This window comes from Lissotriton helveticus, chromosome 12, assembly GCF_964261635.1.
Source record: "Lissotriton helveticus chromosome 12, aLisHel1.1, whole genome shotgun sequence".
NCBI lineage: Eukaryota > Metazoa > Chordata > Amphibia > Caudata > Salamandridae > Lissotriton > Lissotriton helveticus.
Genome location: NC_136073.1, coordinates 21,511,373 through 21,535,577, shown reverse-complemented (window position 1 = coordinate 21,535,577; position 24,205 = coordinate 21,511,373). Strand labels below are relative to the sequence as shown.

Sequence of the window (24,205 nt, the reverse complement as noted above, 5' to 3'; positions counted from 1 at the left end):
TTAGTCAAGTAAAAAGCGAAGATAGTCCGCTTGGCATTGAATCAGCGTTTACAAGTAATGCTGCAATTTGAAGTAGAGAGAAAGTGTAAGTATTCTATACAACTGTGTAAAAACAAATATTAAACTTATAAACTGTCATCCAATGTGTGGACAGTGTTTTGGCCCTACATTATACAAACAGGCCTTCATCAGGACAACAGGAATGTTGGCCATTGATAAACTATAATATTGTGATTACTGTGCTTCCAAACACATTAAGAGTAAATTGTGTGTAGCTTAAATTATAAGGGACTCTGTATGTTTTTGAGTTACATGATATTTCCTCCCGTTTGGCGGATCTATGTCACCTGGTTCCTCTTTACTTCTAACTTCACGCTACCCATTATGACTGTCCAGGCTGCGCAGTCACAGTATCTGAGAAGTATTCACGTCACATGTTGACATCAGTGGTTTCAAGAGCCTGACAAGCGGTGAAAACACTTCGATTTTTTTTCAGGAGGAGTCAGTGAGAGGAGATTCTTGAATCATTCTTTTAAAATAAGGTCAAGAATCTTTCTGAAAAAAGGTTGGCCATGTGCGGTGGTGGCGGCAGGCGACGGAGAGAGTTTGAGGGTCTACAAGGATACCAACCAGATAGGTCTTCAACACCTCTTAACTTCTCTACATAGTCAGAGTAAAAAGAATTCTCTAACAGTGAACTTATCTTTGACACAAAAATGTGTTGTTTGGTAAGATTAATAATAAATGTACATGGTCAATTACAGGAGTCATCTAGAACATGTAAATCAAGGTATTTATTGTGATATAACTCTACACTCTAATTTAACTTGGGCCGAATATGGAAATCTTTAGATTACAATCGTTAAAGGCAAGTGGCGGCAGACAAACTATTTAAGGTTCATTCTGGTGATTTCCACTACATCAGTATGTTAGATACTTAGCGCCGAGTAGGATAATGAAAATAAGATTTGGATAGATGCACAGCGATTTAAGAAATGTTTCATCAAAATACTGTACTTTTTTTTATGAGGAAATTTTAAGGTGCTCCGCCAGGTGACGCCGAGGGCCCGACGGCGTCAGAGAATACACAAAAAACGTGAAATTAGAGGATCTCTAGTTTCATCCCTGCGCAGGCACACATGTCTTTGTCTTGTCTAGAGAAGAAAGACTTCCAATCAAAAGATTTCTTTGAACATTGTTTTATATTTCATTTCATATTAAACTTGAGTTTCCAAATGTATTGTGTGATAAGATCAAATTCATGATATGCAATTTTCACTTCAGGCAATGTCTTTATAAACGTGTCCAATGCATTTCGGGCATTGCTTTCATGCCCTTCGTCAGGGAATAGACACTGTGGAACAATGATATAAATAACTGTTAGTGTGACTCCTAACAGTATCGCTATGTATTACAAATGATGTCAACAAACAATGTGATTGAACATAAACAAACTGCGTTGTGCTATTCATAGTGCTCATACATGTGCAGTGAATCAAAATAACTGATGGTGCACTCCAATGATATGTTCCTAAATGAGCGAGGACTACTGAGGGTAAATGGAAAGGTGCCGTGTCACTTACGTGCCTGTCATGGAAAAATGAATCGGGTTCTGTAAAAAAGTGAGAGGAACACGGTCAAAACGTGCTGCTGAAATCTGTGGGTGGAACATTCAGGATTTGCGGTAGTCAAATTCAATAACTAACCTGAAAATGGGTGTAGCGTTGTTGTGGTTCGGTTATACGTCTTCACGGAACGCCGGTACAGCAGATCCTGCCCGCGTTTGAATATTTAAAGAGTAGCTGGTCATGTGACGCGTCGCGTGATAAACACAGTAAAAAGACTATGGCGGTCTATGCCGTCAGCGAAGAAATGTTGTGGGGACATGTAGGGTTGTCAAAAAAGGTGTAATAAGGTTATCCGGAACCTGAAAAAGTGCAGTGTAAAATAGGCTTGCTGGAGGGGTGAAAAAATGAAAATAAAAGTGAACCATGTAACCGGTGAAAAAAAGGCAGGTGTCAGGTTGAGTTCGAACTGGGGCAATGTGGTGACGAATAGACTTGGAGATAGCGTGGTGTGCTAACGAGGTGTGCTAGTACTGCGGTGGTATGGGCTGGGTAAAGGAGCAAGGATCAGAACAGGGGAGTGTGTGAAGGTGTCTAGATGTGTGATGAACAAACACAGTAATCACAAGTTACAGTCTGTGGAGCAAATAATTAAAGATAGCATGACAGTTCAATTCTTTCATTGAGGCCCATCGGTTTTTGTGTGGACAATTTTTGGATCCAAAAGTTCTCTCTTCTAAGGAGGTGTCTGTTATTGTCTGTGCCCTCCATTTTTTGTACAGTTTCCAGGACGATGTATTTGATTTGAGAAACGTTATGTTGCTCTTTAACATAATGAGATGATAATGATGACTTCAAATTTTTGAGTCGAATGTTCGACTTGTGTTCAGTGAGACGCACTTTGATGCGTCGTTCTGTCTTTCCAACGTACATCTTGCCACAAGGGCATTTGATCCCATAGATCAGGTTACTCGTGTCACAAGTAGCGTTCACTCTGAGTTTGATTGCATTGCCTGTTCTGATCCTTGCTCCTTTACCCAGCCCATACCACCGCAGTACTAGCACACCTCGTTAGCACACCACGCTATCTCCAAGTCTATTCGTCACCACATTGCCCCAGTTCGAACCCAACCTGACACCTGCCTTTTTTTCACCGGTTACATGGTTCACTTTTATTTTCATTTTTTCACCCCTCCAGCAAGCCTATTTTACACTGCACTTTTTCAGGTTCCGGATAACCTTATTACACCTTTTTTGACAACCCTACATGTCCCCACAACATTTCTTCGCTGACGGCATAGACCGCCATAGTCTTTTTACTGTGTTTATCACGCGACGCGTCACATGACCAGCTACTCTTTAAATATTCAAACGCGGGCAGGATCTGCTGTACCGGCGTTCCGTGAAGACGTATAACCGAACCACAACAACGCTACACCCATTTTCAGGTTAGTTATTGAATTTGACTACCGCAAATCCTGAACGTTCCACCCACAGATTTCAGCAGCACGTTTTGACCGTGTTCCTCTCAATTTTTTACAGAACCCGATTCATTTTTCCATGACAGGCACGTAAGTGACACGGCACCTTTCCATTTACCCTCAGTAGTCCTCGCTCATTTAGGAACATATCATTGGAGTGCACCATCAGTTATTTTGATTCACTGCACATGTATGAGCACTATGAATAGCACAACGCAGTTTGTTTATGTTCAATCACATTGTTTGTTGACATCATTTGTAATACATAGCGATACTGTTAGGAGTCACACTAACAGTTATTTATATCATTGTTCCACAGTGTCTATTCCCTGACGAAGGGCATGAAAGCAATGCCCGAAATGCATTGGACACGTTTATAAAGACATTGCCTGAAGTGAAAATTGCATATCATGAATTTGAACTTATCACACAATACATTTGGAAACTCAAGTTTAATATGAAATGAAATATAAAACAATGTTCAAAGAAATCTTTTGATTGGAAGTCTTTCTTCTCTAGACAAGACAAAGACATGTATGTGTGCCTGCGCAGGGATGAAACTAGAGATCCTCTAATTTCACGTTTTTTTTGTAGATACTTAGCGCCGACATAGATTTAGGAAAAGTGCTCCACAATCACTGATCAGACAAGAGCTGGGACATGGTCTGGTTGATAAATCAGAGGAGGAGGCTACCCGAATACATCTTCACAGCTTCCACACTGCTAAGTCTTTCTGAAATACATTCCATAAGCTATCTCATGGAGTGAAATACCTATCAACAAGTACAATCCACCTGCAAGATATTTGGAAAATTTGGTTCATGTCTGTATATGAACCCAAGTATGGTTGAATATTGTTTATAAAAAAAAGTGTATTTAAGATGGGTTTGCAAAGAGATAAGAAATCAACATTTTAATCAGGATTGTGACATTGAACATCGGCCTATGGGTGGAGAAGAAATATGTCTTAGCTCTGTGAAATAGAAACACAGTTATTTCACTTACTTTTTACACCCAACTACCTGTCAGAGTTGTTTTTATGGTTTAGAGTGTATTATACTCCAATATTGGTTTATCTGGATTAAAGGTAGAAAGATGTTATAACTGCCCACTATGTGATATTGATATATATATATATATATATATATATATATATATATATATATATATATATATATATATATATATATAGCGACTTTTAGCCAGTATTTGTGTAATAGTCTAGCAGTTGAAGCTTTACGGTGCCTTGATTTGAGAAAACATATTTAATTCAATTTCCACTACTCAGGATGCAATTAAAATGTGTGTCCATACATTCTAGAACTTGTTGTACAAAGTGCTTGAGTGACTGACACTGGTTTTGACTATCATGACCTTTTAGTTTCTGTAAATGAACATTGCACTTTCTCACATTAATTTAGTTATTGGCTTTAATGGTGTGTAACGTGTTTTAATGTACGGTACAGTGTAGGGATTCCAAATAAAGATCATAAAAGCGAAAACCTGAATATGACTTTAACGCCACAGCATCAACTCACTAAATTACGTTAGATGACGATGTAGAATCACCAAGAACGCCCAGCCTTCCTCGCTGTGTAGAATGAGTTTACACAGGTCGTATCATTTCGTGTTTCTGGGTGACGATACATAAGTTTCAGGGGTCATGGGGTTTCCTATATGGAAACAAACATATAGGATCTGGCTGTGGTGTGACCAGATTTCACAAGAAACAAACTTTTCCGAGATTAAGACACTGGCGGGATAAACCCAGAGGTTGGCACGTGTTTCCAGGTGCATTCCGGCACAATCATTTTTAGAGGAAGGAGCTTTACTTCCATGTTGATTCCAAGGAACAGAACTGACTCAAGAGCTCTGGATCTTTGGGGCACATGTATCAATGGATTTTGTGATGGCAAACAGTGTGATTCGCAAAAATTGGCCGTTTGCGTTCGCAAAATGCCCTTTTGCAATGCATGGAACTATTTGGGATGCGCAATTTCGGAAATCGCAATTTTTTGCCATTTCCCAAATTTAGATTGCTTTTAAGGAATCGCAATTTGCGATTCCTTAAATGTACTGCAAGAAGCACTTTTAAATAGCGATTTCGCTATTTGGGGCCGTAAATTACCAGGCAATTAAACTGGTCGGTAATTTGCAAAAACTTTGAAAAATGCCTTTGGGGCATGTGTGTGCATAACATGTATGCACATCACACTTTCAGGGGCGCGACAGGGTGTCCTTTTGATACCCTTGCACCCTTGGAATTGCATGCAGAATTTGCGAGTACCTATTGGTACTCGCAAATTGCGCATGCAATTTCCCATTCATTCCTATGGGCCTGTAGGCCCTTAGAAATGAACGGGAAGGCAATTAAGGAATATTTAGGAATCACTATTTTAATAGCGATTCCTACATGCATAGGCCTTTGCGAGTCCTTAATTGCGATTTCTTCAATTATCGCAATTAAGGGATCGCAAAGGCATGACTTGACGCATGTGCCCCTCTGTTTCAAGAGGAACAATTCTGTATTTGGACTGCCCTGGTGATGAGAGAGATGTGGGGCGGAGGATCATAAACAATGTTAGTTTGTTTGTTTTTGCACTATGCATTTTTATAAGTTGACTTCTAAACAATCACTAGTCAGATAAAGTGAGCTGATCTAGATAAACGAGAAGGCAGTGGGGGTACGCTGGTTTGCGGCAGTTTGGGAAGTAAGAGATGTGGGCTGGGTGCCAAAGAAAATATTCCCAGAACTTGCCAGTGGTCTGGCTGTAAAGGTGACACAATTGTGATAGACTAGTATATGGGGAAACAGTCCATTTCAAAGAGGCCTGGTAAGGTACCCTACAATCGGGAATGGCCAATGCACAGTCAGTGACGTGTCAGCTGTGCAGGGCGGCAGGCTAGTTTTGAGAAATCTCTCAAGATGTCTGCAGGCACGGGTACCGGTGTGCGTAAACTCCACCCGGCTGATGGGCGTTGGCGCCCTTCATCAGCTGGGTGCGTTGAACCCCAGGAAGTGGAGAGGGCGGCCACGAATGTTGATTCACATCGCAGAAGAGACAATACAAACAACCAGCTCACACTCTAAAGGAGACAAGCCCTCACACCCTAGTCTGCCCATCAATGCCACCTGGCAAGAGGAGACAACCCTTCACCACATGCCTGCAAAAGAAAACCAAACTGCTACCAACTAAGAGCACTCAGAGGACATGACTACCACAGGCCCTCCGAGTAGGACAAAACTGCAGAGCTCATCCAATACAAGAAATGTACTATTTACTGATCGAAAATGACTTGATGGAATTAGGCACCTTGCATGCAAGAGACAACCCCCTTCCAAATTTTCTGTGGAGCACACGAAATGTACAGCAGAGACCTTTCCCCCTGTCTTGATCAGCAGGGCCGGACTGGCCGTAGCAGGTACCGGGTGTTTCCCTGGTGGGTCGCGGGGTGTGGTTTTGGGCCCCTGGAGGTCTGTTTTAGATACCGGGCAGCAATATAGGCCGCCTGTAACAAAATCGTACGAAACCGGCCCTAGAAAACAGCTCCCCTCCACACCCCTCGGGGGCTGGCTGAGCCGTTCGCCAAGGCTGGTGTCGGTTCCCAGTCCGGCCCTGCTATTCAGTAAAGGGTGCCCAAGGCACTAATGTGGACACAGAAGGAAGAGCAACGTAAAAATGCACAAGGGATGTTGCGCTGACGGTATCGGCCCAACACCCTAGGGATGAGGCTTCCACTGAGAGACCAGAAGCAGTCGGTACTCTGGGGTGAGGGGGGACACGGGGTATCGCTGCTAGTGGCCGACGCAGAAATCCCAGAGTAGCTGCCATCCTCAGTCTGAATAGGTGGAAGTCAGAGACCTCAAGAGCCATCAGCACAGAATGGGAGCTCAGCCCTCCACGCCCCTTAATGCAAAAATAGCCAGTGTGGTGCACACCTCTGACCCCTGAGGGTAAATTTAGAGTCACATCCTGTGAGACTGAACAGGAAACAGGGGCGCGAGGAACAATGAGGGGTCCGCTGACCAGGGCAGTAGGGGTGTCAGACCACAGACCATTCCCCGCTGCTGGGACACTTCTCTGCGTTAACAAAATCACTTCTACTTGCTAACCAAAAATGTAGTAAAATATGACATTCAACAGTTATTTAAAATATCTATGTATACTCGGAACAAATGACTTAATTTTGCAAGCCTTAAATAGCCATGTTTATACTTTAGCAATATTTTATCATTTTTATGGCTAGAAAGACGGCTCAGCGAATTAAACCACTCGCTGCTGACATCTGATTTGATCAGCAGGTCACACATTTGAATCCTTGTAGAAACTTCTCAGCATTTAATTATTTCGACACCTTATTAACAGTGCTTTACAATGTCAAAAATTGTGAAATCATATGGTATAATAAAGCATGTCATTACTACCGCCATGCGCTATGCAACTAATGCTAACTATAGATCTGCATTGCATAAAATATGTTGAAAATGTACCACTAACTACATTTAGCAACAATACTTGAAAAGAAATGATCGAACTGTTTCAGTAGTCTACAATTCAGAAACATAATTTTAAGGCAGCTGTTTGTTGAAACAGAGAAAGCATCAATGTTTTACACTTTTATGTGTAAAATATGACACCAAATTTACTGAAGGGTGAGACATTGTTTATATAACTCTGTAGAAAATCAGTTTGGTTGAGTTTAGGTCTTTGATTTGACAGGGAGGTAAATCCAATGTACATGAGACCGAAGCAAAGAGTTGTTGCCGCGATGAGATACAACTCAATGAAAACTCGCAAACCCTACACAAAGGTGTGTGATACTCTGTAATCTACTCTGTTGCTTCCAGATCATCAGGCCAGTGTGAGGCCTCACAACTCTGTTAGATTTCAGTGCACACCTTACACTTTCTCTGCACCTGGGTGGGTCTAACCCACCCTTAGCATTCTGGACACATGATTGTTGGACCTGGCCAAAATACTCCAGGTGAGGCCTCCTCAACAATAAACACAGTGGAAAGACAGTCTCCTCCATTCTGGTTCCACCTCTCCCAGGGCCAACTCATAGTGAGAGACACAGACACAAAAAAGTCTTAACCTATGCTCACAGCGACAGCAGTGTCTATCTTAACTTCATATAAAGTTTTAGCATTATCTTTGCAGTTCCCTAAAGAGAACATTTATTTTTAATTTATTTATATCTCGTGGAACACTTGCTCGGCTCTACCTCGGCTTAAATTAAGAGAACCTACATTTATCAGACCCCCACAGAGAAGCCACTCACACCTATCAGTACACTTAAGACCCCTTAAAAGTAGGTGTGTAACATTTCAATAGGTGACAGACCCATAAAAAAAGAGGTGTGTACACATAACAGTAGGTTACAGACCCCTTAAAACATGTCCTCAAAAGCACCTCCCATGTTGCCCCCATAGAACAGCCTACTGAACAAGAATCAAGTTTCTGATTCACAATAAAACAAAAATGTCAATCGACACCTTTAAATGCTGACAAAACAGTAATCTGTCGACACGCCACGCACATCTGTGATGCTGGATGAATTAATCCCAAGAGAACTCCGCGCCTTCTGCACAAAATGTGGCTTTTAAAGAACGAGCTGGGAGTGCCCTTATCTCAGAGGCCATTTCACTTGTAAGGAAATTACTGTCCCATCCTTTCCTTCCTCTGCAAATCTGGAAACTCAGCAGTGACGGAGTCGCGCCAACGCCAAGCTGCCGCAATGCTATATGGACCCGACACAACGCAAGGCTTCAATGGGGCTTTGAGCTGTCCGCCTTCAGATAAAATTAAATAGTCGTCGCATCCTCGCCCTTGGTGGCTCTCAGCAAAGACACACCAAGGTCTCTGGAAGCAAGCGGGCATACTGGGGTGTGGGCAAACTTTGGGGTCTCCATGAGTCATTAGAGGGTCCTCATTGATCCAAACCTCACCATTACCTCCACATTAGGCGACATTAAAGGGTTGGTCAATGTTTGGCACCATCTGTCCGAAAGGAGCAAAATATTTAACCAACCGAAGGGGGACATGAACCTATGTAAGTGGTTCGGGGGGGGCTTTAGCACCCATGAACCTTCAGTGCTCCTCCGTGTACGTTAGTCGTTGCAGCCCCATCGCTGGCATCAAAAATCAAACCAAGCCTGTGCAACCAAGGTTCCCTTTGTAATGAATCTTAAGTCAACATTGCAAATAGGCTCTGCTTTTATATTGAAAGAATTTCTCAAGCTTTCTTATTACAGACCAGGAGGAATAGCACAGGTGCAAACAGTACAGCGTTCCTTCCTTACGTAATACTCTCAGAAAAAAACTGGCCCTCGCTGAAACGTAAAAGACTGTTGCATATAGAATGTAATGCAGGTCTCTGGTTTTGCAAAAGTAAACTGCCCATCTTTCCCCTCTTGCTTGCCATGTTCAGCAATTACAGAGGTGAGAACATTGAGAATTTGTTACCAATATCAGCAATTGATGGTCTGGGAGCAGCAGAAAGCACACAACTTTCATATTCAAATAGAATTCAAAGATGGTAGAAAGAACGCTACATTCTTCGACACGAAAATGTTTTTCGCAGTTTGTGTTTACGTCACAGGGCTCTCAAAGCGGCAGCCATTTTAGGTGTCGACTCACAATCCAGAAGGCTGTCGAGCATTCTGCCTCTTTTTAAAGCCTTATTTCTTAAACCTTCAAGGCTGTCCCCATGAGACACTTACATGATACATGTGGAACATAGAATCTGTGCTGCAGGAAAGAGGGGGTTCACGAGTCCTACAGAGACTCAACTTTTCAAACACACCTAGCAGTGGCTGAATAAAGACAGGTGCAATGTTTTTAAAAAGAAACTGAGGTCAACAATGTGGAAGTTTAACTAAAGTACTTTACTCTGAAGGATGGAAAAAATAATGTCAATAAACAGATTTCCCTACACACCTGTATGGAAGAGTAAATCAGTGCTTACTCATTTGGTGAATAACATTCTGCCTGGATATGCTGCAGGTTTGGTTGTTAATGTGTTATATAGAGTTTTAAAAGAGCTCATTGAGACAACCGCAAGTTTTGTTTTAAAAAGAAAAAGAAAAGCAAGACAATCGTGGGGTGGGGAGGATGAAAGGGGGAGAGGGCATTGTCTTTGTTTCCCAAATGACAGTAGTTCTTTTGCTCCAGAGAGATTTCCAGGTGGCTATCTTACACTACTTTTTCCAATGCACTACTTGTGTTGAAGTGAATCTATTTATTGCAAAAACACAATGATGTCTCGAAAAATAGAAAATGGGCTTTCCAAGTTAAAGTCAGATTTTAACGAGAAGTCTATAGATGGGCTTTACGCAGGTGAACGCATTTCCATATTTTATCAGCTACATCTTACAGGCTACAGATCGCACTCATGGCCGAAAGTTTCAAAACAGATGTAACTTCTTTAGAGACCCCTCAAAAAAGTCAGGTGAATGGACAGAGTAAACCACTGATTAAAACTGGTGTCTGTGATACAGTGAAAAAGAAAAATGAAAAGGGTGAAAATGGAGCAGTGTGGGGAGCAGCCAAGAAAAGATTTTTAAAGAAAGATTTTTAAAATGTCAGTGACTCAGAGGGCCACCAAAGATGAAGCTAAATTAAGTGGCAGCGTCCTGATGTAGATGGGGACTGCAACACTACTATTGTATGGGATCATGAGCCCTAAATGAGATAATTGGCAAAGAAGGCGTTAGAACCAGTGCTTAATTTGTAAAATAATTTGTGCTAGGGCCCTGAGCAGGAGGCCACTGCAGCTTGCACCACCCAATGTCCCGTCATTGCTGCCAGTGAGGGCACCAAAACAACTACTAACCACCTCTCTCGCCTGAAAGTGCAACAGTCAAGATTATTCCAGGTACCCAAAGCTAAAGGAATGACTAAGGAGGCAGGTATTAGTCTTTTTTATGTGTATTGTATTCATAAAGAACCAGTGTTCTGTTCATCTCTAAATTAGATGAGCAGCGCCATCATGTGGCAGAGTGTCTTAAGTGTGGTGACAGCAATTAAGTAGCGGTGCTGAGCACCAGAAAACACAGGCTCAAATTAAGCACTGGTTAAAACGTACACCGCTAATATGTGCAGCAATGTTTTCTTCCTGGTAATTGATGACTAAGGTGCAGAGCAACCGGAGCTGGTGCGGCTCCATAAGACACTAGGGTTGCACCATTATTTTCATGCCACACTGAGTGTAGGGAAAAGGGGCAATAGGCAAATAACCCAGGGGGCCTATATATATAGGTGGCAGACTTCTAACAATACAGCTAAGCAGAGTGGGGGGGGGGGTCCTGTTCTGTTTGTTTTAAGTCTTTTAAGTATTTATGAATCTCTCAGCAGTGATGGATCGCCAATAGGTTCTTGTAACACGCTACGAATCCAATCTGTGCGGTTACGTGAATCTACAGTCACGATATATAATAACACACATGAGAGTTTCACCTCGATCTCGGTGCTTAAATGTTCTAAAAGCCTTGTATACAAAAGCAAATGAGTAAAAGTTGTAAAAATACGAGCACAATACTCAGGTTTACATGGTGAGGGTCTCCAACCGTACAACACGCAGTGGTTTCTAAAACAGGGGCGGAGCCAAAGTATTTCATAGTTCCACCACTGCCCAGTGTGGAAACGAATGACATCAAAATGCAGTTCTAAAAAATTGACTTGTCTGTATTCTGTGCACCACAAACCGCTCATTTAGATAAGTGCCTGAGTAAGGCCTGAAAGCACGGCGGCAGATCCAGAAATGGGGAAACATGTAGGCCTGATCAGCTTTGTTGGTCATCATTTTTACTGAAGGGTCTTTGGAACAGGTTCTCCCCTTGGAATAGTTTTTGGAAACAATGCAAACTGAATGGATGCTTTGGCTGAACATTTTTAATGCTTGAAAAGAACACACACTCACTTCTTAACCTCAGAAGAAGGGATCTTGGCACTGGGAGCAGAGAATGAGCCCCTCTCGTGTTTAAGCAGTTTTCATTTGTCTTTATTAGAACAAACTTTATTATTTTGTGGTGTGCTTTTCCTGCAAGAGTCCTTGTGGGTTTTCAGAAGATCTCTCAGCCAATGGGTGTCAGAAACAGAAGCCGTCTCAATCACACAGTGTTGTATCAACAGAATATAACAAAAACAAGGAGAGTGTCAAGATAAAGTTAAGCAAACAAAGCAGAAACAAGCACTATTCTTGTAAATGAAGTGCCACAGACAGCTTGTGTAAACAAACCAGAAAAACACAGAAAGAAAGGATGTGCAAAAGATATAAATATTAGGGTCGCGGAAAAGGCTTCCTTTACAGCTAAGGTCCCACCCAACTTGGCGAGTCAACCAGCTATGTGCGCAGTAAATGTCCCCTTCACACAAGAATGCATCAGGAGGGGGCACTGGAAGGTCTCTGGCTGGACACAGAGTCTGCTCATGGGATCTGAGAGCACAGCACCCCCTGCTGGGGCATTCAGTGATCTGCTAGTGGGAATAAGATGAAGTTCAATATACTGCAAGTACTCTGCCTTTATGGTGAGTAAGGCGGCCCACACTCAGTTCGCACAGCCCATGGTTCCTCTAGGGTGAGCTCCAATGCTTGGTTTGTAAACAAATGAATTGCCAGGGCTCATGGTATTACTCCCTGATCCACTGCAGCTGGCACAACCCACACCACTTTAAACTGCAGGTTTAAGTTCAAGTATTATCACTTTTTTAAGGATATATCAAATAATATAATGATCCACTATTGAAATTTTCTTACAAATACGCTCGGACAGCGCCACCATGTGGAAGCTTCTCATAAGTATGTGCTGGTGTTTATAAATAATTGTCGATGCCCAGCACTGGAACACACTGGCACAAATTAAGCACTGGCAAGCTGGTACCTCGAGTCCTCCACTATCAGTATTCACATATGGAATAAGTGATTGAGAGTACTCACAGATCGCATTCAGCAAGCTGCTCTTTCCAGCGTTCGTTGCTCCTGCGATCACCACCTGCACACCACTGCGCAACCGCTCTCCCCGACGGCTGTCCTGCAAATGGGCTGCTATCTCCGCCTGCAAAGACCTCACTGCGAGGTCAACTGAGAAAGAGTTTATGTTACTCTTGTGCATGTGTACAAAACCCCTGAGAACAACCTCACCAGAGTGGGGCTGGCGTTACTGTTCTGCTACTTTACCAACCACTCTGTTAGCGTTCGACTGCGGAACCACACACCTCAGCGCAACATCACCGGAGAATGGTCTGTACTAATAGTACACCACTCAACCAATCACCTCAGTTTATCAGCTGAGAATGTCTGTGTTACAGTTTTGAAGTGAGCCCCTGGAGACCAAGGGCTACGCTGCGCACAACTCTCAGGCCAAAGGTCTATCGATTTTCGAATAATCGTTTATCTGACTGTCTACTTGTATTATTGTTTTAGTTGATTGACTATGCTCCCTCATGTATATACCCTATTCTGCTACTCATTCCTATAAGTACTCTTTGCTCAAAAGTTGTTAACCGCTCTCTTGTTTTTCCTACCCCCTGTTTTTCTTGTGCTTTTTGTAAAGCGCTCTGATATATGCAAAGATCTTGTTCGCGCTATATAAAAACCTTCAAATAAATAAAAAAATAAAATAAATTTCTGCTTCTGTTTAAAACAAATGTTTATTCAATTTTCTTGTATGTATTTTTTACCATACTCAAACATCATAACTCTCAAAATATCAAAAGTAAAACAATTTCTTACTCCTTAAAGCATAAATATCAAAATATAACATGACATTTCTTGTTTGAAAAATTCAATCATGAAAATTAAATAATGAGAACCCAATGCATTTCGGGTTCACACTGAACCCTTCATCAGGGGTTGTAGTGACTCTTGATAAGATTGAAGTTCCTCGGGATAGTTCAGTTTCCGTGTCTACAACAAAAAGATAAATTTTTTACATTGTAAATAACATACATGGTTTACATGTTATCCCCTTCACCAATAGTCTCAGGGTTTGAATTCCTTCTAATATCACAAAGGTTCTTAAAAGATCAAGTGAGGTTAGTTAAATAAGTGAAAAAAGATCTGGGGAAAAGAACTAGTACTGAGTGCTCACGAGAACATGAGTTCTTCTAATGAATACCAAAAAGAAGTGTGATTCCTATGATGTGAGATTAATTGAAAAATAGGTGCGCAGAGACCTCCTCCTGAGTAAATTCCTAATGGTCATAATCAAAATAAATAAAAAATACCTCTAACTTTCAAGAAGTCTATCAGATCATGTGCGTTCCAAGACCTCTAGTTTTTCTTATTCTGTAAAGTAACATCACTGTTTTAACATTTGCCTCTCCCGTACTTAACACCATGTGTTTACCAAGGTCCAAAATAAGTGAACCTACCCGTCAGACCCACAGTACACAACGAAAAACCAAGCTGTTTTCATCGAAAGTTCCATCCATTGTAAACATCCACAATCTGTGTGAGAAATGTGAATACTGAGTGAGTTCCCAGTCCAAATGTATGCTGACTCATGCATTAAACGCCATATAAAACACGGAGAACAAAGTCCCCACCTTACCCATAGGAAAGGTATTCTTTTCTCCTACATGTGTTTAGCAACGAAAGTCTCCAAAGCTCCTCCTCCTACAAATGAACGAAATCACACTAAGTCCTGAATCACAAGTCAGGCTCACAAATTGTATTCTTACATGACTTTCAATGGGTTGAGAAGTGTTACCTTCAAAGCGATCGTATCACCACCGGATAGGAACCCCTGTGCTCTGCTAGTCTCCACGAGTCCGTGAACCGTCCCAGCGGATCCAATCCATTTAAAGATTACGCGCGTCGTAATCATCATAAAGAAAGGACTGTCTATGTCAAATAGCCTGATCCAAGATGGCGCTCCAAAGGCGAGCGCGACCCTGTCCAATACCCGAGTTCGAAACTACACTTGAACTCTAAATGAAAAACTACAAAGGAGGCAAAGTTTAGAAATGTATAAGAAATGTATAAGAAAACGAGACTTATGAAGGAAGAATAGATCAATTATTCATAAGTTGTGTATTATAATGAATGCAATATACCCCTTCCATTCTAAAGGTTCAGATAATTCACAAGAAGCATAACAGTTCATAATGGTCATTAAGACCCCCCGGGATTACGGTTCCAAGTCTTTTTATCCATTCAGTTTCCTTACGAGCAAGTGTGGTGTTTACATCTATGCTTGGAAAAGGTGTGACATGTTCTAAAATAGTTGAATCTTAGTTGTGGAATGGTATGAGCGGCATTTACCCAATGCGCTGCCAATGATGAGTTCATATTTTTATTCCTGATACGACTCTTGTGTTCCACTGTTCTAGTTTTTATTTTTCTGCTGGTTCTCCCCACATAAACCAATCCACATGGACATTTTATTGCATAGATGACATTTTCAGTTGTGCAATCTGAGGTATGTTTTAAAGGTATAGGTTTACCAGTGTTTGGGTGTTGAAATACTTTACTCGCAATCACATTCCCACATTGTCCACAATTGTAGCATTTGCGCATCCCCCTGAATTGTAACATTTGTGGAGTCCTGGTAGTCTCTTTTAGTAGCTCGCGCAGATTTTGAGCACGAGTATGTGCGAATACCGGAGGTTTGGTAAAGATATTGTGGAACTCCGTTCATTCTCTATTAATTCCCATCTTTTCCGAATGATGGCTTTAATTTTGGGGGCCTGTGTTGAATGTTTCAATACATAAACTTCTCTTCTCTCAGTCGATTTGACTTGTTTTTTCAAGAGTTCCACCCTACTTTTTTTAGACACTGTTCTTCTCGCCTCACATAGTGTGGTGTCCGGGTAACCTCTACTTCTGTATTTCTTTTCCTGTTCCTCAATCTCTCTTTCACATTCATTTTCGTCCGAAGTTATTCTCTTTATTCGCATCATTTGTGAAACTGGTAGGTGTTGGTTCTGTGACAGTGGATGACTACTTGTGAAATGCAATGCACTATTCACGTCGGTTGGTTTATGATAAACCTTGGTTTCCAACCCCTTCTCGGTTCTCAAAATTTCAATGTCCAAGAAATGTATCTTGTGTTCGTCAATCTCCAATGTGAATTGTATTCTGCTGTTGAAAGTGTTCAATTCAGTTAAACACTCCTCCAATATCCGCCTTGGACCCTGTCAAATGACCAAAATGTCGTCAATGTATCTCATGAAGAGTCTAGCATGTCTTCGCCACTCTCGATGATTTAATATGTGTTGGTGTTCAAAGTGTGCCATGTACGTGTTCGCATATGCGGGTGCCCCCAGAAAACCCATGGAGGTTCCCGTCCTCTGTACATAAAAATCATCTTTCCAGCGAAAATAACTATGATATAAGGCATAGTGTAACAGCTCAAGTAAAAACACACTTTTCTCTTCTGCAAAGTTTGATTGTAGTAATCTCCATTCAGTTGCCTCCAGCCCTTTTCCGTGTGCTATTGACGTATATAACTCCACCACATCGACGGTACATAGAAAGATGTTCTCATGAAATATGTCTTATCATATCAAGTTTCTGTAAACAATCCGTGGTGTCCCTCACATAAGTTGACCACGCTTGAACGAGCGGCTGTAAATGATAATCAAGATAGTAACCCAAAGTTTCGTGAATAGATCCGCATCCAGCAACTATGGGGCGGAAGGGTGGGTTGTCTCTATTTGTATGCACTTTGGGCAACATGTATATTGAGGGAATTTTAGGATGTTGGTTGAACAAGAATTGTCGTGTTTTGGTATCAATGACTCCCATTTCCACTCCTTTATCCAAGATTTTTATGAGTATTTGCTGAAATTCCTGTGTGGGATCTTGAGTCAAGTGGATGTATGTGTCTTCATTTTGGACATGTGTATGTACACTTTGATGATAAAATTCAGAATCCAAAACAACTAAAGCTCCTCCCTTGTCTGCCGGCAGAAAGGTGATGGATGAATCCTGTCTTAATTTGTTGAAAATCCTCCGTTCTTGTGTGGAGAAATTCGAATAAGGAGATTGTCTGTAAGTGATTTGTTCAAGATCTTTTTTGACTAGTACCTCAAAATTATCCAATGTCTTGTGGGATATTGGTGAAATGAATTTACTCTTTGGTTTAAATTATCTTTCAGAGAGGGGTTCTGTTTCAACAGTCACTTCATTTGAAAAAAAACAACGCAATCTCAACTTCCTCATAAATTTAAATAGGGACACCTCCGTCTCCAGTTCATTAGAAGTATATGTAGGTACAAAAGATGATCCTCTGTTCAAAATTTGAAGCAAAGAGTAAATTCAAAGTGTACATACACATGTCCAAAATGAAGACACATACATCCACTTGACTCAAGATCCCACACAGGAATTTCAGCAAATACTCATAAAAATCTTGGATAAAGGAGTGGAAATGGGAGTCATTGATACCAAAACACGACAATTCTTGTTCAACCAACATCCTAAAATTCCCTCAATATACATGTTGCCCAAAGTGCATACAAATAGAGACAACCCACCCTTCCGCCCCATAGTTGCTGGATGCGGATCTATTCACGAAACTTTGGGCTACTATCTTGATTATCATTTGCAGCCGCTCGTTCAAGCGTGGTCAACTTATGTGAGGGACACCACGGATTGTTTACAGAAACTTGATATGATAAAAGACATATTTCATGAGAACATCTTTCTATTTCCCGTTGATGTGGTGGCGTTATATACGTCAATAGCACACGGAGAAGGGCTGGAGGCAACTGAATGGAGATTACTACAATCAAACTTTGCAGAAGAGAAAAGTGTGTTTTTACTTGAGCTGTTACACTATGCCTTATATCATAGTTATTTTCGCTGGAAAGATGATTTTTATGTACAGAGGACGGGAACCTCCATGGGTTTTCTGGGGGCACCCGCATATGCGAACACGTACATGGCACACTTTGAACACCAACACATATTAAATCATCCAGAGTGGCGAAGACATGCTAGACTCTTCATGAGATACATTGACGACATTTTGGTCATTTGGCAGGGTCCAAGGCAGATATTGGAGGAGTGTTTAACTGAATTGAACACTTTCAACAGCAAAATACAATTCACATCGGAGATTGACGAACACAAGATACATTTCTTGGACATTGAAATTTTGAGAAACGAGAAGGGGTTGGAAACCAAGGTTTATCATAAACCAACCGACGTGAATAGTGCATTGAATTTCACAAGTAGTCATCCACTGTCACAGAACCAACACCTACCAGTTTCACAAATGGTGCGAATAAAGAGAATAACTTCGGACGAAAATAAATGCGAAAGAGAGATTGAGGAACAGGAAAAGAAATACAGAAGTAGAGGTTACCCGGACACCAAACTATGTGAGGCGAGAAGAACAGTGTCTATAAAAAGTAGGGTGGAACTCTTGAAAAGACAAGTCAAATCGACTGAGAGAAGAGAAGTTTATGTATTGAAACATTCAACACAGGCCCCCAAAATTAAAGCCATCATTCGGAAAAGATGGGAATTAATAGAGAATGAACCGGATTTCCACAATATCTTTACCAAACCTCCGTTATTCGCACATACTCGTGCTCAAAATCTGCGCGAGCTACTAAAAGAGACTACCAGGACTCCACAAATGTTACAATTCAGGGGGATGCGCAAATGCTACAATTGTGGACAATGTGGGAATGTGATTGCGAGTAAAGTATTTCAACACCCAAAGACTAGTAAACCTATACCTTTAAAACATACCTCAGATTGCACAACTGAAAATGTCATCTATGCAATAAAATGTCCATGTGGATTGGTTTATGTGGGGAGAACCAGCAGAAAAATAAAAACTAGAATAGTGGAACACAAGAGTCGTATCAGGAATAAAAATATGAACTCATCATTGGCAGCGCATTGGGTAAATGCCGCTCATACCATTCCACAACTAAGATTCACTATTTTAGAACATGTCACACCTTTTCCAAGCATAGATGTAAACACCACACTTGCTCGTAAGGAAACTGAATGGATAAAAAGACTTGAAACCGTAATCCCGGGGGGGGGGTCTTAATGACCATTATGAACTGTTATGCTTCTTGTGAATTATCTGAACCTTTAAAATGGAAGGGGTATATTGCATTCATTATAATACACAACCGATGAATAATTGATCTATTCTTCCTTCATAAGTCTCGTTTTCTTATACATTTCTAAACTTTGCCTCCATTGTAGTTTTTCATTTAGAGTTCAAGTGTAGTTTCGAACTCGGGTATTGGACAGGGTCGCATTCGCCTTTTGAGCGCCATCTTGGATCAGGCTATTTGACATAGACAGTCCTTTCTTTATGATGATTACGACGCGACGCGCGTAATCTTAAAATGGATTGGAGCCGCTGGGACGGTTCACGGACTCGTGGAGACTAGCAGAGCACAGGGGTTCCTATCCGGTGGTGATACGATCGCTTTGAAGGTAACACTTCTCAACACATTGAAAGTCATGTAAGAATACAATTTGTGAACCTGACTTGTGATTCAGGACTTAGTGTGATTTCGTTCATTTGTAGGAGGAGGAGCTTTGGAGACTTTCGTTGCTAAACAGATGTGAAATGAAATGAAATGAAATGAAATGAAAAATTGCATTTGTATAGCGCATAACTGCCCTGGGGCCTCGCAGCGCTTGAAGATAAAATGGTTTTAGCGCAGGCTCGGGGCAGATCAGCGAGATTTAGCAAACAAATGCGTTTTTAGGGCCTTTCTGAACGAGAGGAGGTTGCTGTTACCCCGGATGGCAAAGGGGAGGGCGTTGCAGAGTCTGGTCGCCGAATGGGAAAAAGAGCGGCCACCCCAACGGGCTTTGTTAATTTTAGAGGAGGTGGCCAGCTGCAGGGTACCAGACCGAAGGGGGCGTGTTGGGACATAAGGCGTAACCAGAGGGTGCAGAATCGCTGGTCCTACACGGTGGAAGGATTTGTGCATGATGCACAGAGCTTTGAACTGGACTCTGGCAGCCATTGGGAGCCAATGGAGGTCTTTCAGAGCCTTCCTCGCCGACTGCCGACGGGACAGATTGAACAATAGGCGGGCCGCACTGTTTTGTGTGACCTGAAGCCTCTGAAGAACCGAAGCCGGTGCTCCCAGGTAGAGAGCGTTCCCGTAATCCAGGCGGGAGAGAATGAGGGCCTGGACCATGATCCTCCTCGCCTGGAAAGGGAGCAAAGGGAGCACCCGCCGGAGCATCCTCATTAGTCCGAAGCAAGTGGCAGCAGTCTTAGTAGCCTGGACAGAGAAATCAAGGGCAGGGACAGAGAAATCAAGGGCAGGAGAAAGAATACCTTTCCTATGGGTAAGGTGGGGACTTTGTTCTCCGTGTTTTATATGGCGTTTAATGCATGAGTCAGCATACATTTAGACTGGGAACTCACTCAGTATTCACATTTCTCACACAGATTGTGGATGTTTACAATGGATGGAACTTTCGATGAAAACAGCTTGGTTTTTCGTTGTGTACTGTGGGTCTGACGGGTAGGTTCACTTATTTTTGACCTTGGTGAACACATGGTGTTAAGTACGAGAGAGGCGAATGTTAAAACAGTGATGTTACTTTACAGAATAAGAAAAACTCGAGGTCTTGGAACGCACATGATCTGATAGACTTCTTGAAAGTTAGAGGTACTTTTTATTTATTTTGATTATGACCATTAGGAATTTACTCAGGAGGAGGTCTCTGCGCACCTATTTTTCAATTAATCTCACATCATAGGAATCACACTTCTTTTTGGTATTCATTAGAAGAACTCATGTTCTCGTGAGCACTCAGTACTAGTTCTTTTCCCCAGATCTTTTTTTCACTTATTTAACTAACCTCACTTGATCTTTTAAGAACCTTTGTGATATTAGAAGGAATGCAAACCCTGAGACTATTGGTGAAGGGGATAACATGTAAACCATGTATGTTTTTTACAATGTAAAACATTAATCTTTTTGTTGTAGACACGGAAACTGAACTATCCCGAGGAACTTCAATCTTATCAAGAGTCACTACAACCCCTGATGAAGGGTTCAGTGTGAACCCGAAATGCATTGGGTTCTCATTATTTAATTTTCATGATTGAATTTTTCAAACAAGAAATGTCATGTTATATTTTGATATTTATGCTTTAAGGAGTAAGAAATTGTTTTACTTTTGATATTTTGAGAGTTTTGATGTTCGAGTATGGTAAAAAATACATACAAGAAAATTGAATAAACATTTGTTTAAAACAGAAGCAGAAATTTGATAGGCCTTTGGCCTGAGAGTTGTGCGCAGCGTAGCCCTTGGTCTCCAGGGGCTCACTTCATTCATTCATACTTAGGGGGGTGGTACCCCTTCCCGTTGCTTCGCACGCACACACATTGACAACATTAGTTTTCATTATTGGATAAAATTTAGTGTACCACAGATTTGCAGGCCCACCCACATTTACATTGTGTTACAGTTTTGCCACTATACTGAATTACCACTATACTGAACTACCACTATACCATCCACTCTGTTACTTCTCTGCCGCCGCACCAACCACTTGTTACTGAACTACCACTAAACCATCCACTCTGTTACTTCTCTGCCACCAACTACCCGGTTACTTGTCGGCCACTGCACCAAACACTCTGTTACTTCTCTACCACTGCACCATCCACTGTTACTTCTCATCCGCTGCACCATCCACTGTTACTTCTCGAAGACTACACCATCCGCTCTGTTACTTCTCTGCCACTGTACCATCCACTCTGTTACTTCTCTGCCACTGCACCATCCACTCTGTTACTTCTCTACCACTGCACCATCCACCGTTACTTCTCATCCGTTGCACCATCCACTGTTACTTCTCAAAGACTACACCATCTGCTCTGTTACTTCTCTGCCACTGTACCATCCACTCTGTTACTTCTCTGCCACTGCACCACCCACTCTGTTACTCCTCTGCCATTGCCCCATCCAATCTGTTACTTCTCTGCCACTGATCCAACCACTCTGTTATGCTCTGCCACTATAGCAGGAACCACAGTACATCCACAGGGTAGCAAACGTTTTAGTTCTGTCCCTGTACCGACCATGGGAGTTCACCGATACTATTTTTCGACTGGTTGAATAACTGAGAATGGTCTGTGTTCCTGCTCCTTCACAGCTCCAAGAACTACATACCACCAAATTACTTCCTCGTTCTCTCCACCACTCCTGCTGTGACCTTCAACCATTCCTGGATGACACCCAAGGCACCTTCACAGAATCATAAAAATACACACAGCTCCGGGGGTCACACATAGTGGCTGTTTCTAAAACAACCCTAAAAAGTACCTCTTGTCACAGGACATACCCCTTCCTCCCCAAAACTGCCACTGACCATTAACCCCTGCCTCTCCACTGATGAAGAACCCTTTTCAAATGCCCCTGCGGACCTCTCAGAGGGCTCTGTAGAGGTATGTAGATATCACCATTAGCAGCTTGTAACAGGATAGAAAGACTGGTGCAAAACAGAGCTGTAGTGGAAGTGCAGAGAGACCTGGTGTTACAAGTCTGAGAGGCTTGAGTACAGAGTTCTGTAGAATCTACTCTCAGGGTGCTTACAGAGCTAGTATCAAATCTCCCATCCAGCGCTGAGAAGCCAGTCTATTACCAAGAACGCTAACCTTGCGACAGCACGCCTTCCTCCACGCTGTCCTCCTCGCTGAAGTCGATGTAGGCTTCGATGTAGGCCAGAGCCTGAAAAAAGCCAGAACAAGCAAATGTTAGCAACCGGGCACAGACAGCAACGTCAGCCCACGCCACACAAGCTTTGTGTTGGACATGCGTCCTCCTACAAACACTGGATAGAATGTATTACTGGAGTAAAAAACACAATACTGCTGAAATGCAGCTCTGGTGGTGCTGATGGGAGGTTGAGGAAGAGACCCCCGTGGCCCCTGGAAGATGAGGTTACAGCGGCCGCAGTCATGGAGTGCGCCACTCTTGGAGACCACTTTAATCCACCGAGATTGTGGAGTGGCCAATACTACAATTATACTCATGATGTTTAGAAGACCCAATTATGATGTTTGATGCTGGTGATAAGAAAATGAAGGGTGTGAGGCCACTGAAAGGCAATGAGTGAGACCCCACTGAGGATAATGAGGCCAATCCTGAGGAAATGAGGGAGACAAGGGAGTGATTTACGCATTCCGCTGCAATGTATTTTGTAGACTTCAATCACCGCTTCCTCTCTTTGTACGGAAAGTCACTTTCTTATTTAGACACAAAGGAGGGAAGCTGGGCTGACCTTGAGCAGCTGGTCACTCCAGCGTCGGTACAAGTGTCCCAAGTCTCCGGCCATCTGCCGCAGAGCCTGCCTCCGCTGCGCCTCGGTCTCCGCATGGATGAGGTCCCCCAGGCCCTCCACTTCGGTCAGGTCCAACTTCCCATTCAGAAAGGCTCGCTTGGTGAAATCGCCAGCCTCAGCAGGCCGCAAGCCTGGCATCGCACCTGAGGGTAAACAAGATCCAAAGATGACGTACAGAGCCATGGAGCTAAAGTGAAGACCGGTGTGTTATGTTACGTCAGGGGTCTCCAACCTTTTCTATAGTGAGAACTACTTCTGATCAGTGAAATCATTGTGAGCAACTGAAAGCTAAGCAACTTGTACATGGTTACCACACACACCCCACACCCAGATGAATTGACTTTAAGCCTAATATCCATAGAGCCAGATGCTATGGTTTGAACAAAATACGTTGACTCGGGGCACTATGAAAGGACTGCCATGTGTGTTAGTCAGAGCGTGGTCTTTGGGAATGTATGAACATGTGTGCGTGTATATGGGATATATGTGTACGAGTGACCGAGAGACTGTTTCATATGTAATTGCGGCACAGGTCATCAATTCGCCATATGTGACACCATTACATGTTTAACAAAATTTAAAGTGCAGTCAAAATGTTCTGCAAAAATGTTCCGATTATGGAACATGTTTCTGCACTTTACATTTCTTCAAATTAAAATAATGGCAGCATTTTCCACTTATAAATATGCCACTGTATCCAAAAAATTAAACTGAAAAGTTAACTTTGTTTATATGGATTCCATAAAACTCATTTAAAATTTCTTCCATTTACAAGTTTCATATTTACAGACACCAAGCAGCTTGCTATCAGTGGCCTGTAGACATGGTGACATATTTGTATCGGAAAAAAACATTTGTTT

General features: G+C 42.1%; 1 protein-coding gene across 2 annotated transcripts in view; it reads right to left on the bottom strand.

The window, feature by feature from the left end:
- The window catches only part of GTPBP3 (GTP binding protein 3, mitochondrial), an 81,796-nt gene that overhangs the window by 26,929 nt on the left and 30,662 nt on the right, over positions 1 to 24,205 (bottom strand). For both annotated transcript variants that reach the window (XM_078669643.1, XM_078669644.1), the window contains 3 exons: positions 23,286 to 23,488; positions 22,660 to 22,732; positions 12,986 to 13,129 (listed from right to left, as the gene is read on the bottom strand). In XM_078669643.1, the coding sequence (XP_078525769.1) occupies positions 12,986 to 13,129; positions 22,660 to 22,732; positions 23,286 to 23,488 (420 nt within the window). The remainder of the gene's footprint in view (positions 1 to 12,985; positions 13,130 to 22,659; positions 22,733 to 23,285; positions 23,489 to 24,205) is intronic.